This window comes from Chiloscyllium plagiosum, chromosome 32 (genome assembly GCF_004010195.1).
Source record: "Chiloscyllium plagiosum isolate BGI_BamShark_2017 chromosome 32, ASM401019v2, whole genome shotgun sequence".
Taxonomy (NCBI): Eukaryota; Metazoa; Chordata; class Chondrichthyes; order Orectolobiformes; family Hemiscylliidae; genus Chiloscyllium; species Chiloscyllium plagiosum.
Genome location: NC_057741.1, coordinates 38,574,523 through 38,587,833, shown reverse-complemented (window position 1 = coordinate 38,587,833; position 13,311 = coordinate 38,574,523). Strand labels below are relative to the sequence as shown.

Sequence of the window (13,311 nt, the reverse complement as noted above, 5' to 3'; positions counted from 1 at the left end):
ACCCTAACCTACACACCCCTGAACACTATTAGTAATTTAACATGAGCAATCCACCCTAACCTGCACATCACTGACCATCAAGGGGTAGTTTAGCTTGACCAATCCATCATAACCTACATACCCATGAACACTGTGGGTAATTTAGCATGGCCAATCCACCATAACCTACACACCCATGAACACTATGGGGTAACTTAGCATGGCCAATCCACCCTAACCAACACATCTTAAACACGATGGGTCAATTTAGCATGGCCAATTCACCCTAACATGCACATCCTGAGCACTGTGGGCTATTTAGCACTGGCCAGTCCACCCGAACCTGAACATTCCTCGGCACGTTGTGTTTGTACCACTGGGCGAAAATGAGGACTGCAGATGCTGGAAATCAGTGTCAATATTAGAATGGTGCTGGAAAAGCACAGCAGGTCAGACAGTATCTAATCTGGCCCCAGAATTTCCCACTGGCCAATCCACCTTAACCTGCACATCCCTGCACGCTATGGGAAAATTTAGCATGGCCAATCCACCCAAAATTGCAAATTTTTGCACTGCAGGAGAAATTCGGTGCACCCAGTGGAATCCCACGCAGACACGGGGAAAATGTGCAAACTCCACCCAGACAGGCGCCAGAGGATGGAATCAAACCCAGGTCCCTGGCGCCATGAGGCAGCGGTGCTAACCACTGAGCCACTGTGCCACCCATGTTATATTCCAAAATGTGGCACCATTTATATTGTCCCTGGCAGCCTTAAAACAAACTGGAGCCTGGGTATCATAGATACAGCTTCACAGCTGCCTGTAACCTCTAAAACATCACATTGCTCAGGTATATAAGTCTCTGGGGTGACCAGTTTCTTTAAGTAGAGTGCCATGCTTCAGGTGACCTCGGCTGTGATGGAGTACGGGAACTCTATTCCATCAGTGACTATAACCATGAGTGTATCTGTGAGACTGCACTGTGAGACTGGAGAAAACATCCCCCTTTCTCTCAATGGCTACAATCCATCCCAACTAATGGCTGTCCTTCAGCACATCTTGTTCATTCATTCATTGCTCAGCAAGTTTCATTCTTTTACTCACTTGTGGGATGGTACATCGCTGGTGTTTATCACATCCCTTGTTGCCCTAGTCCCAATAATATAACATAGAGTCATAGAGCTGTACAGCACGGAAATAGACCCTTAGGTCCACCTAGCTCAGGCCGGCCAGATAGCCAAAATTAATCTCAGCCCATTTTCCAGCACTTGGCCCATATCTCTCTAAATCCTTCCTATTAATGTACCTATGCAGATGCCTTTTAAATGTTGGCGTTGTACCAGCCTTCCTCTGGCAGCTTATTCCATACACACACTACCCTCTGCATGAAAATGATGCCCCTTAGGTCCATTTTAAATCTTGCCCCTCTGACCCTAAACCTATGCCCTCTAGTTCTGGACTCGCCCACCCCCGGGAAAACACCTTGTCTATTTACTCCAGCCATACCCTCCCCAATACTGCCTGACCCACCGCACCCTTTCCCATTCCCCCAGATATTCCCTGATCCACTGTGTCCTTTCCCGTTTCCCCCGATACTCCCTGACCCACTGTGCTCTTTCCTGTTCCCCCCGATACTCCCTGACCCACTGTGCCTTTCCTGTTCCCCTGATACTACCTGACCCACTGTGCCCTTTCCCACTGCCCCCGATACTGCCTGACCCACTGTGCCCTTTCCCACTGCCCCCAATACTCCCTGACCCACTGTGCCCTTTCCCACTGCCCCCGATACTGCCTGACCCACTGTGCCTTTCCTGTACCCCTGATATTGCCTGACCTGCCGTGTTTCTCCAACTCCCAGAATTACCGCTGTCTTATTCGAGAAAGCCACTTTTCAGAGAAGCTTGTATTCATCCTCAACGGTGAACATTGTGCACATCCAAACTCAAGTTTTTTTTCCATCTGTTCACCAGCTGCATACAATTAAAACACAATGAATATACAATTAACACCCACCACCTGCCAGTTCCCCTTCAAGTTGCACACCACCCAGACTCCGAATTATCTCCGTTGTTATGGGTCAAGACCCTGGTGACCCTTCCCTAACTGCACTGTCACTTTACCAACACAGTACAAGTGGACATCTTCCTCAGGGCAGTTGGAAATTACGCAGTAAATGCTGGCCTACCCAACAATGTCCAAATCCAATGAATGACATTTTGAAAATTCAGAACAGAGGACAGACACTTTGATAGACTGTCCCACTCATCTTGTCCCAGGCTGACCCCAGAGACTCCACACGGAGCAAGTGGGAAGGAATTTCTCTTCCTCTTGTTCCCTCAAGGATTCCACAGCGATGTAATATTTTTAAAGGTGGACCTTATCTGGCTGGGTGACTCCCTCTTGTGAAGTAAAATGTCTCAGAGGAGTATTGTTGACAAAGTTTGACTGTGGGACAAATGAGGAAATATTGGGTTAAAGAGGTGGGTTTTACAGAATGGTAAGAGAGAGATTGAGAAATGGAGCAGTTTTGTCAGAATTCTCGGAATTCCAAAGTTTAAGGCCCAGGCAGCTGATGGCACAAATGCTGTTTTTTCAAAAAATTCATTTGTGTAGGTCTTGCTATCTCGGCCAGCAGTTATCGTCTGTCCCTAATTGCCCAGGTAAGGACGGCAGTTCCCTTTCCTAACGGGCATTAGTGACTTGAGGGGTTTTTCTGACAATCGATAATAGTTTCAATAGACACTTAATTCCAGCATTTTATTGAATTCAAACTCTACAATCTGGGAACATTATTTGAGTCTCTGGACAGTCTTGCAATAATACCACTATTACATCACCTTTACCCAATGATGGAACAATGAAAGTTTGGGAAATGAAAGGGGACAGAATTGGAGGTGTGCAGAGATCTTGGAGGGTTGTGGGGCAGGAGAAGGTTATAGAGATGGGGGATGAATGAGCCATGGATGTGTTTGAGCACAAGGATGAATCTTGTACAAGTGGGATGCTGCCAGACTGGGATTCAGTGTTGGGCAGAACACCTGCTTGGGTCTATCTCTAACCCCAACCATAACATCTTACTCCTGACTTATCATTTCAGAAAGATCGTTTGGAAAGGCTCGTTGTGACGCCACTTGCCACGTTACACATCCTATTTTCGACTCCTCAGAAGCTCATACAGAAGCGTTATGACAAATTGCTCGATTATGTCAGCTGCCTCAAGCAGTCCGAAAGCGTGAGAGACAAGAGGGAGGCAGAGGAACTGAACGAGGCAAAGAAGGATTATGAAGCATTGAATGGCCAGTTGGTGGAGGAACTTCAGAAGTTTAACAAGGCGGCAAAGAAAATACTAATTAACTGCATCTTCTGCTTCATGGCTGTCTTCAGGGACCTCATGAGCTCAGCGCTGCAGGCCTCCCCACCTGTAAAGACCATCCTGGTGGGTTTGAACCTGTGGGTGAGGGGCTTCAGTTCACCGAATTTACCTTGAAACCATTTCATTAACATGTACTGCTGAAATTCTCTGGTACTCTGCTCAGATGGATTGATTTAGAAGTATTGAAGATTAAAGGATTGTCTCATTGAGATTTTGAAGCTGGTAAAAGGATTTGATGAGGTAGATAAGGTATATCCTTTGACGGGGGAGGGTGGAACAGAGTCTAGAATGAGGAGACATAAACTTAGGGCTAGGCTATTTAAGAGGCAATGATAGATGACACTTCTCCACACAGGCTACTGATTATAACATTGCGCTATACTCATGGTGTGGAGCAGAAGTTATTGCCATCTTTAAAAGGAGAGATATTTTAAGTACGGATGGGTAATAGATGAAATTTGGATTGTCTGTGTGCAGTGCCTACATCATAGTTTCTGACAATATGAATCCATTACCTTCTGCGGTACATTGAAATGTAAACACCCATTGACTGTTCCTGGGCCAAGCAACCTCTACTGCACACCATGCTTACACCAGGGGGCAGTGCGAGCATTCTCTCAGCAGTTCCATTCTGTATTTCAGCTCACACAATCATGGTTCAAATGCCATTGTTGTTGAATCAGAGACAAAAAATACTGCAGATGCTGGAATCCAAAATAGACAGGCAAGAGGCTGGAAGAACACAGCAAGCCAGGCAGCGTCAGGAGGTAGAGAAGTTGACATTTCAGGTGTAACCCTTCTTCAGGACTGGGGGTGGGTGTAGGGGGGAGCTGCAGATAAAGGGGGTGGCGGGAGCAGGATGGTGAAGTGGAGATAGGTGAAGACAGGTAGAGGAAACGACCTCTACATCCCATTGGTCAATGGGAGGAATGAATCCAGTAGGTGGCTGTGAGCAGTTGAAGGGATGAGGAGGGGCTGAGAAGGGAGTCAAGGGATGGGGAGGGAGGTTATTTAGAATTAGAGAATTCAATGTTGAGTCCTTCGGGCTGTGGGCTGCCCAGGTGGAAGATGAGGTGTTGTTCCTCCAATTTGCGGTTTGGTTCACTGTGGCGTTGGTGGAGGCTGAGGATGTTGAATCATATAATTCAGGAAGAATTGAAAAATGTGGCACTGGAAAAGCACAGCAGGTCAGGCAGCATCTGAGGAACAGGAGTCAACATTTCGGGCATAAACCCTTCATCAGGAATGTCAGAGAGGAAGGGTGCTGAGAAATTATTCAGGGGAGCGGAGGTGGGAGTTGAGGTTGGGGCTGGGAGTAAGGTAGGTCGGAAGGTGATAGGTGGATGCAGGTTGTGGGTAATTGTGATAGGTCAGTGGGGAGGGTGGAGCTGATAGGTGGGAGGGAAGGTGGACAGATAGGACAGGCCAAGAGGGCGGTGCTGAGTTGGAGAGTAAAAACGGAAAAGCAGTTCAGGAATAGGCCTTTCATCTTGTGTTGACTCTTTGAAAAACTAACCACTTGCCTCTGATGTTTCTAGTATTTATCCAGTTCCCTTTTGAAACTTTTTAACTGAACCTGCTTGCATCACCCTTTCAGGCAGCGTGGCCCAGATTACAACTCCCCTCTCAGTAAAAAAAAGCAACTTTTGTTTGTCTTGTCTCTGCTTTGTTTGCCTGGAACCTACCTGGGGAGCTTTTTAAACTCCTTGGTATTTTCCCCCTGTTAGATTTTGCTGCCACTTTACAATCACTGATTTCCACTCTTCCTCAACAATGAAATGAGTTAGTAAACCAGTTGTCACCACTGCTTCCAATGTCTGTAAAAATATAAAGAAATGGAAAGAAATAGGAAGCCTTTAAACCTTTTAGCCTGTGTTGTTCCTGTTGTTAATCTGTGGTTGTATATCTGTTCAGGAGTTCAGATTCTTTCAACATTCTAGATAATTGAGTTTACTTTCGCTGGAGGATGTAGAATTTGCAAAGATACCAAGGGGGAAATGAGAAGCCTTTGATTTTTTTTTTAAACTCAGGGAGTTATCTCCTGAAATTAAGGTGGCCTGGTGACTCAGTGGTCAGCATTGTTACCTCATAGTTCCAGGGTCCCAGGTTCGATTCTACCCTGGGCTGACTGTGGAGTTTGCACATTCTTCCTGTGTCTGTTTGGGTTTCCTCCCACAGTCCAAAGCTGTGTGAGTTAGGTGGATTGGCCATGCTAAATTCTCTATAGCATTCAGAGATGTCTAGGTTAGGTGCATTAATGATAGGGTAGGGGGGATGTGTCTGGGTGGGATAATTTTCAGAGGGTCAGTGTTGGGCCAACTGGCCTGTTTCCAAACTATAGGGATTCTATTCTATTTTTTAAAAAATGCACTCCTAGAAAGGTAATAACTTTCCAATGGGAATTGGATCAATACTTGAAACGGAAATGAATGATAAGGCTATGCCAAGACAAAGAGGGGGGGTAGCATGGCTCGCTCATTCAAAGGTACATGATGGGCCAAATGGCCTCCAGCAGTCTGTACAATTGGATAACTACTGACGGGTCATAACCTGGTTTGTTTTTATATTTTAGGTTTCTCCTTCAGACAGGGTTCAAGACAGGAAAAAGCAAGCCATTGAAGAAATTCACAGTTTGTCATTTGGTAAAGAGTTTGGATCTCAGAGAGTGATTGAAAGGAGGACCAGCTTAGAAGAACGGTCAAAGAAAAGATCATCTGCCTCCGTGGTTAGTCAGCACTGTCCTTTTTCATTAAGATGCATGTTTTATGAGTGTAAAAGAACTGCCCTTCTTGCCATCTATTTCTCAGTAGTGTAGCATTGACAATGCCTGTTATTTTTGTACTTGAGTAGTTTCTCTTCTGAATACATTAAAAGTTGCCGCAGTCCTACCAGACCATGGAGTGCTCCGTCATTAGAGAGATGACTGGTCATGGTTTAAGCTGAGGGTCACCGTGCCTCAGAGTGAGGAGAGAGGTTGAGAAGGAGAGTCCTTCAGGGTAACCTCAGCCGGTGATAGGAACGGAACCCACACTGTGAGGTCTCTCTGCATCGCAAATAGACCACCCAGCGAACTTAACCTCCCCCCTCCACCCCAGTATATTGTTGGCCGCCTGAAATAGTAGCTCAGCTTCTGGGGATCTAGGCTCTGGAATTCCCTCCCTAATCCTCTCAACCTTACTCTTTTATCCCCCATAGGATGGTACCTTAAAATCTACCTTTTTAAACCAAACTTCAGGTCGCCTGCACTCATCTCTGATTATGTGTTGAATGCCAGATATTGCTTCATGGTACAAAGTTTCACATTGGGAAGTTTTTGATTGTCAAATGCACTGCAGACATGGAAGCTCCTGTTACTAAGGTCTTCCTGTATCCAGTCAGTTTGTTTTAATAGAACATAGAACAGTCCAAGTCCTTCAGCCCTCGATGTTGTGCTGACCTTTAATGCTACTCTAAGATCAAGCTAACCTACCTCTCCCCTCCCCAATCTATCCCAGATCCAACCCTCCAACTCGGCACCACCCTCTTGAACTTCTACCATCTGTCCATCTTCCTTCCCAAACCTCTGCTCCGACATATCACCATCCATACCCATCTGCAGCCACTTATCGCCTTCCAAGTACCTTCCACCCCCAGCCCCACACCCCTCCTATTTATCTCTCAGCACAACCCTCCCCCCCCGCCATCATTCCTAATGAAGAGCTTCTGCTGGAAATGTTGACTCTCCTGCTCCTTGGAGCGGCTGTACTTTTTCAGCCATCCTTTTTGAGTCTGATCTGCAGTCCTCACATTCTCCACCATACCCTACCTTTTACTATCAGTCACGTGCCTATCCAAGAGTCGCTTAAATGTCCCAAATGTATCTGACTCTACTACCACTGCTGGCAGTACATTCCACACACCCACCACTCTCTGTGTAAAGAACCGACCTCTGACATCTCCCCTACACCTTCCTCCAATCACCTTAAAATTATGCCCCCTCATGATAACTATTTCCACTGTGGGAAAACATTTTCTAGTTATCCACTCTATCTATGCCTCATCATCTTGTCCACCTCTATCAAGTCACCTCTCATCCTTCTTCACTCCAATAATAAAAGCCCTAATTCCCTCAACCTTTCTTCATAAGACATGCCCTCCAGTCCAGGCAGCATCCTGGTAAATCTCCTCTGCACCCTCTCTAAAGCTTCCACATCCTTCCCATAATGAGGTGACCAGAACTGAACACAATATTCCAAATGCAGTCTAACCAGGTCTCTATAGATCTGCAGCATAACCTCCCAGCTCTTAAATTCAGTCCCCCGCTAATGGGACTTTCTCAATGACCTCAGTTCAAACAAAGGACAACATTTCAAGAACAAAGACAGAAATTGCTGGAAAAGCTCAGCACGTCTGGCAGCATCTGAGGAGAGAAATCAGACTTTACGTTTCAGATTGAGTAACCCTTCGTCTGAGGGGTCTGAAGTTCTGAAGAAGGGTCACTGGAACCGGAACATAAACTTTGATTTCACTCTACAGATGCTGCCAGACCTGCTGAGCTTTTCCAGCAATTTCTGTTTTTGTTTCTGATTTACAGCATCCGCAGTTCTTTCTGATTTCATTTGGAAGTCAACACTTCATTATTGTAAACCCAAGGTCTCTTGGTTGCCCTGTTCTCTGAACCTGTGACCCTTTTCCCCTTTTCCGTTCCACTTCAACTTTGACATTTGTTTTTCTGATCTAGTTCTTTAGGAAAAATATGCTGCATCCTCTGAAAATTCAGGAACTCAGCCCTCCAAAACAGTTGAGGCCTTTTTAAATTTTCAGACTGAAATTGATGGGTTTTTGTTCAGTGAGGGTTATGGGACCAGGCCAGTCCAGGAGGTTAAGATACAGTTGCGCTATGATCTAATTAAGATGCACAACCTCGAATAACCTCCTCCTGTTCCTGTTACCCACTTTGGATCAGTTTGTTAATTATTCCAAATGTTCATTCCATGTCAGCAGTGCATTCCCAGTGCTTACCCACTCCATCTATCCAAGAGTAGTCTCTGCCCAATTTACACAATACCCAACCCCCAAACACCAGGCCTTGTTATTATATAGTCTGATATTACACATAGATTAGTGTGGTGCTGGAAAAGCACAGCAGGTCAGGCAGCATCCGAGGAGCAGGAAAATTAACATTTCGGGCAAAAGCCCGAAAGCCCTTCCTGATGAAGGGCTTTTGCCCAAAACATCAATTTCCTGCTCCTTGGATGCTGTTTGACCTGCTGTGCTTTTCCAGCACCACTCTAATCTAGACTCTGATTTCCAGTATCTGCAGTCCTCACTTTTGCCAGCTAGTACACATAACCCATTGTTAGCTGCTTACAATCCCCATTCATTCTTCCAGGTTGATCATTATCCACTCTTTTCTCTATCCAAACTGCTCTTCTCTCTCTTTGGGCTCTATCTCCACCTATCATTTACTCCTTACCCCCTCCCCCACCCTATTTTCTGTAAATAAAAACCAACGTTTCCCTAGCTGGGAAGGGCTTCCCGATGAAGGGCTTATGCCCAAAACGTCGATTCTCCTGCTCCTTGGATGCTGCCTGACCTGCTGTGCTTTTCCAGCACCACACTCTCAACTCTGATCTCCAGCATCTGCAGTGCTCACTTTCCCCTAATTTTCCTAAACACTGCCAGTTCTGAGGAAAGGTCTCTAGGATCTAAAGCATGAACTCTGATTTCTCTCCACAGATGCTGCCTGACCTGTTGGGCTTAGCCAGCAGTTCATGTTTTCATGATACAACATCTGTCCGCTTTCATTTTTTCTCTCTTTCATTCATTCTCTCCACTTCCCTCTATTCTTATAATTTTTCTTGATGTTCCTCTTTATCAGTTAACGTATGGTTCTCGCTCTTTATTTTGTTAAATTTGTCCATTTACCTCAAAATATTCTACACTGCACACTTTTTCTCCTCACTTCTTCACTGAGTTGAAATTATGACTCACCACATTGACTTCTAATTTGTTTAATTATGGGTGGCATAGTGGGGGGGACATGGAAGCTCAGTGATTAATACTGATGCCTCACAGCACCAGGGACCTACATTCAATTCCAGCCTCGGGCAACTGTCTGTGTGGAATTTGCACATTCTGCCCGTGTCTCCACTGGTTTCCTCCGGGTGCTCCAGTTTCCTCCCACAATCCAAAGATATTCAGGTTATGTGAATTGGCCATGCTAAATTGCCCATAATGTTCAGGGATGTGTAGGTTAGGTGCATTAGTCAGGGGTAAATGTAGAGTAATAGGGTAGGGGGATGGGTCTGGGTGAGTTACTCTTCAGAGGGTCAGTGTGGACTTGTTGGGCCTGAACGCCTGTTTCCATACTGTAAGGATTCTATAATACTATAGATACCAAACTATGGAATTCAATTTCTCTACAATATTCAGCCTATTAAATTGCATGTTAACTTGTGTCTATATCACTGCTACTTTTCCTACTTATCTCTTTCATCCTCCTCTCCTCATCCTTCTTGAATGCTGATTCCTTGTGAAGATGTATTTCCAAGACTTTGGTACCTCGTCCACCTGACTGCCCTTCATTGGCGAGTCTAGAGACTGAGCAATTTCATTACAAGTGGCATCAGATCCACTCCTGCAACTGTCTTCACCCTTAATCTGATACACAAAAGGGTAGAATTATTTAGAATTAGGTGCTCTTTGCCAGTCAGATGAATACTGTCTCAATTTAAGGGCAATGGTTGGTGCAGTGGTCAATTGGCTAGATTAATAATCCAGAGGACTAGACTTCTGCAATTGAAAGTTACTTGCTGTGATGTTGACCATTAAACTGATAAGTGATTGTTGTAAAAACTCATCTGGTCCATGAGCACCTTAACATGTGACTCCAGAACAACATCATGTGGTTGACTCTAAACTGCCCCCTGGAATGGCCTCGTTAAGCTACTCAGTTCAAGGGTAATTAGAGCTTGGCTACAATCTCATTAATTCACAGGACGTGGGCTTTACTGGCAGGGTCAGCATTTACCACGTATCTCTAATTGTCCTTGAGGTGATTATGGTGAGCTGTTTTCATGAACAACAGCAGTGCATGTTCCATAGGTATACCCACAATACCACTTAGGAATAGAGTTCCAGGATTTTGACCCAGCAACATTGAAAGAATGACAATATATTTCCAAGTCAGGGTGATGTGTAGCTCAGAGGGGAATTTACAAATGGCGGTGTTCCCATGTATTTGTGGTTGAAGAAATTACAATAGAATAGAATCCCTTCAAATCCAAGTCCACACCAGCCCTCCAAAGAGTAACCCATCTAGTCTCATTCCCCTACCCTATTACTTTATATTTACCCCTAATTAATGCACCTAACCTACAATTCCATGAACACTATGGGCAATTTAATTTGGCCAATTCATCAGACCTGCACATCTTTGGATTGTGGGAGGAAATTGGAGCACCCAGAGGAAATCCATGCAGACACCGGGAGAATTACAAACTCCACACAGACAGTTGCCCAAGGCTGGGAACCTTGGTGAATTTCAGCAGTGCATCCTCTGGATGGTACACATTGCTGCTACTGTACTGTTCACTGGTGGTTGAGAGCGTAGATGCTTGTGGTTGTGTTGCCAATCAAGTGGACTGCTTTGTCGTGGTTTTCAAGCTTCTTGAGTGTTGTTGGAGCTGAACCCATCCAGGCTTAGCTTCATCAGGTGGACAGGATTCAGGGAGTCAGGAGCTGAGTTGCTCCTTGCAGTATTCATAGTTTCTGACCTGCTTTTGTAACCACTGTATTTAAATGATTGTCCCAGTCAGTTTCTGGTCAGCAGTAATCCCCAGGATTTACTTGTGGCACATATAGGCCAGACAGGATAAAACTTCCTAACCCAAAACATAGTGGCGAATGAAATGAGTCTTTACAACAAATGAACTGGTTCTGATGAAGAGTGAGTGGGCTCAAAACATTAACTCTGTTTTCTTCCCAAGTTGCCAACCATACCAAATCTAGAAATGCTGAGCTGTGCACTGCTCACCCACCCCCTTCACAAACTTAAATAAAACAAAAAAACTGCATATGCTGGAGATCTGAAACAAAAAGAGAAATTACTGGAGAAGCTCAGCAGGTCTGTGGGGAGAAAGCAGAGTTAACACTTCAAGTCCAATAACCCTTCTTCAAAACTTCATTCTCTTTGACTTTTGGAGCTGTGATTTTGTTCTGAGGTATTTACTGGTACTTGGTTTACTTCTGTTCCTCAAAGCCTCAGGCTCCCCAACAGACTGAAGATGTCAGGGCTAAGCTCTTGGCCACACACAGCCCTGACAAACTCTTTCAGGCAAAACGAAAATTCAATGCTGCCCAAGATTTAGACGCATCTCTTCATGAGGGGGAAATCGTGGCAGTCCTTGAGAAACAGGATCCTCTCGGGAGTGTGAACAGGTGGCTCATTGATACAGGAGGTGAGTGTTTCCAATTCCCATCACTCTACGTTGAGTTGAACTTTGCTGGTCTTTTAATATACTGCTGTTTACAGTCATAGAGATCTATAGCACAGAAAAAGGCCCTTCAGTCCAATGTGTCCAAGCTGGTGAAAAATAACCATCTATTTATTCTAATCCCGTTTTCAGGCACTTGGCCCATAGCCTTTTATTCCTTTTGTTCCATCACAACTGCACATCCAAATATGACTTAAACTTCTGAAGAGTTCTGCATCTACTGCCTTTGCCAATCCACTCCATTGCCCTTCTTGTATGAGCGGTTGTGTTATAATCTCAGCTGATGTTACTCCTAGTCAAGACACATCGCAGACTGAAATCTCTCTTGATAGATCGTATTTCGTGTTTCTTTTGGAATAGCAAGGTGGTCTCCCCCTGAAACACAAACATTCAATGTTGTGAATTTGACTTTAATGAAAAAGCATAAGTTTATTAAGCAAGCTATATTAAGATAGAATAGAACAAACCAGACAACTTACATATATCTCAACTGTAATGATTTTGAAAATCACGGTAACACATAATGCTATTAATCCATAAAAACGCAAATCTCCGTACAGTACCCAAAAGCACCAATTGTACAATACTAACACCAGAGTAAAATCACCACCTCTAGCATCTCTATAGGTAACTGTGATTTTCACATCCAGTCTGCAAAATGTTCGTGCACCTGAGCTTAAATGTTCTCAGCTTCAAATAATCTCTTCAGGTTTTTATTCAAACACTCCTGGTCTGAACTGTTACTGAACTTCTGGCCTTAAGGTTATTCATTTTTTCTACATTCCTCCTTTACACATCCAACTTCATCTGAGACTTTTGCAGAAACATGCAAATTTGAAACTTCAAAGCAAACTTTTGTTTTTCAAGGTATGGGTGTTTTCCCTAAGCTTAAAAGTGCCAGTCCCTGAAGTTAATATTTTAAATCTTAATGCAGTTATTTACCTTGCTTAGTAACAGACTTGGAGAAAGTGTGGACTGCAGATGCTGGAGAGTCAGAGTTGAAAAGTGTGGCACTGGAAAAGCACAGCAGGTCAGGCAGCATCTGAGGAACAGGAGAGTTGACATATCAGGCATAAACCCTTCATCAGGAATATGGGGGCGCAGGGGGCTGAGAGATAAAAGGGGGATGGGGCTGGGGAAAGGTAGGTGAGGGGTGAAGGTGATAGGGTGGAGCGGAGGGTGGGAAGGAAGATGGACAGATAGGACAGGTCAAGAGGACGGTGCCAGGTTGGAGGGTTGGATCTGGGATAAGGTAGGGGGAGGGGAAATTTGGGAACTAGTGAAGTCAATGTTGATGCCTTATGATTGGAGTCCTTCCTCCAGTTGGCAGGTGGCTTGGATTTGACAATGGTGGAGGCCCAGGATTTGCATGTCCTTGGGGGAGTGGGAAGGGGTGATAAAATGGTTGGCCATGGGATGGTGGGGTTTGGTTATTTGGTGTGTATGTCCCAAACTTTCCTAATATAAACAAAAAGTCCATTA

At 44.7% G+C, this 13,311-nt stretch overlaps 1 protein-coding gene across 1 annotated transcript in view; it reads left to right on the top strand.

Annotated features, from left to right (window-relative positions):
• arhgef38 (Rho guanine nucleotide exchange factor (GEF) 38) overlaps positions 1–13,311 on the top strand; it is a 91,625-nt gene that overhangs the window by 65,157 nt on the left and 13,157 nt on the right. Inside the window, exons 10-12 of the mRNA XM_043674467.1 lie at positions 3,077–3,415; positions 5,925–6,077; positions 11,595–11,793. Of these exons, the coding sequence (XP_043530402.1) occupies positions 3,077–3,415; positions 5,925–6,077; positions 11,595–11,793 (691 nt within the window). The remainder of the gene's footprint in view (positions 1–3,076; positions 3,416–5,924; positions 6,078–11,594; positions 11,794–13,311) is intronic.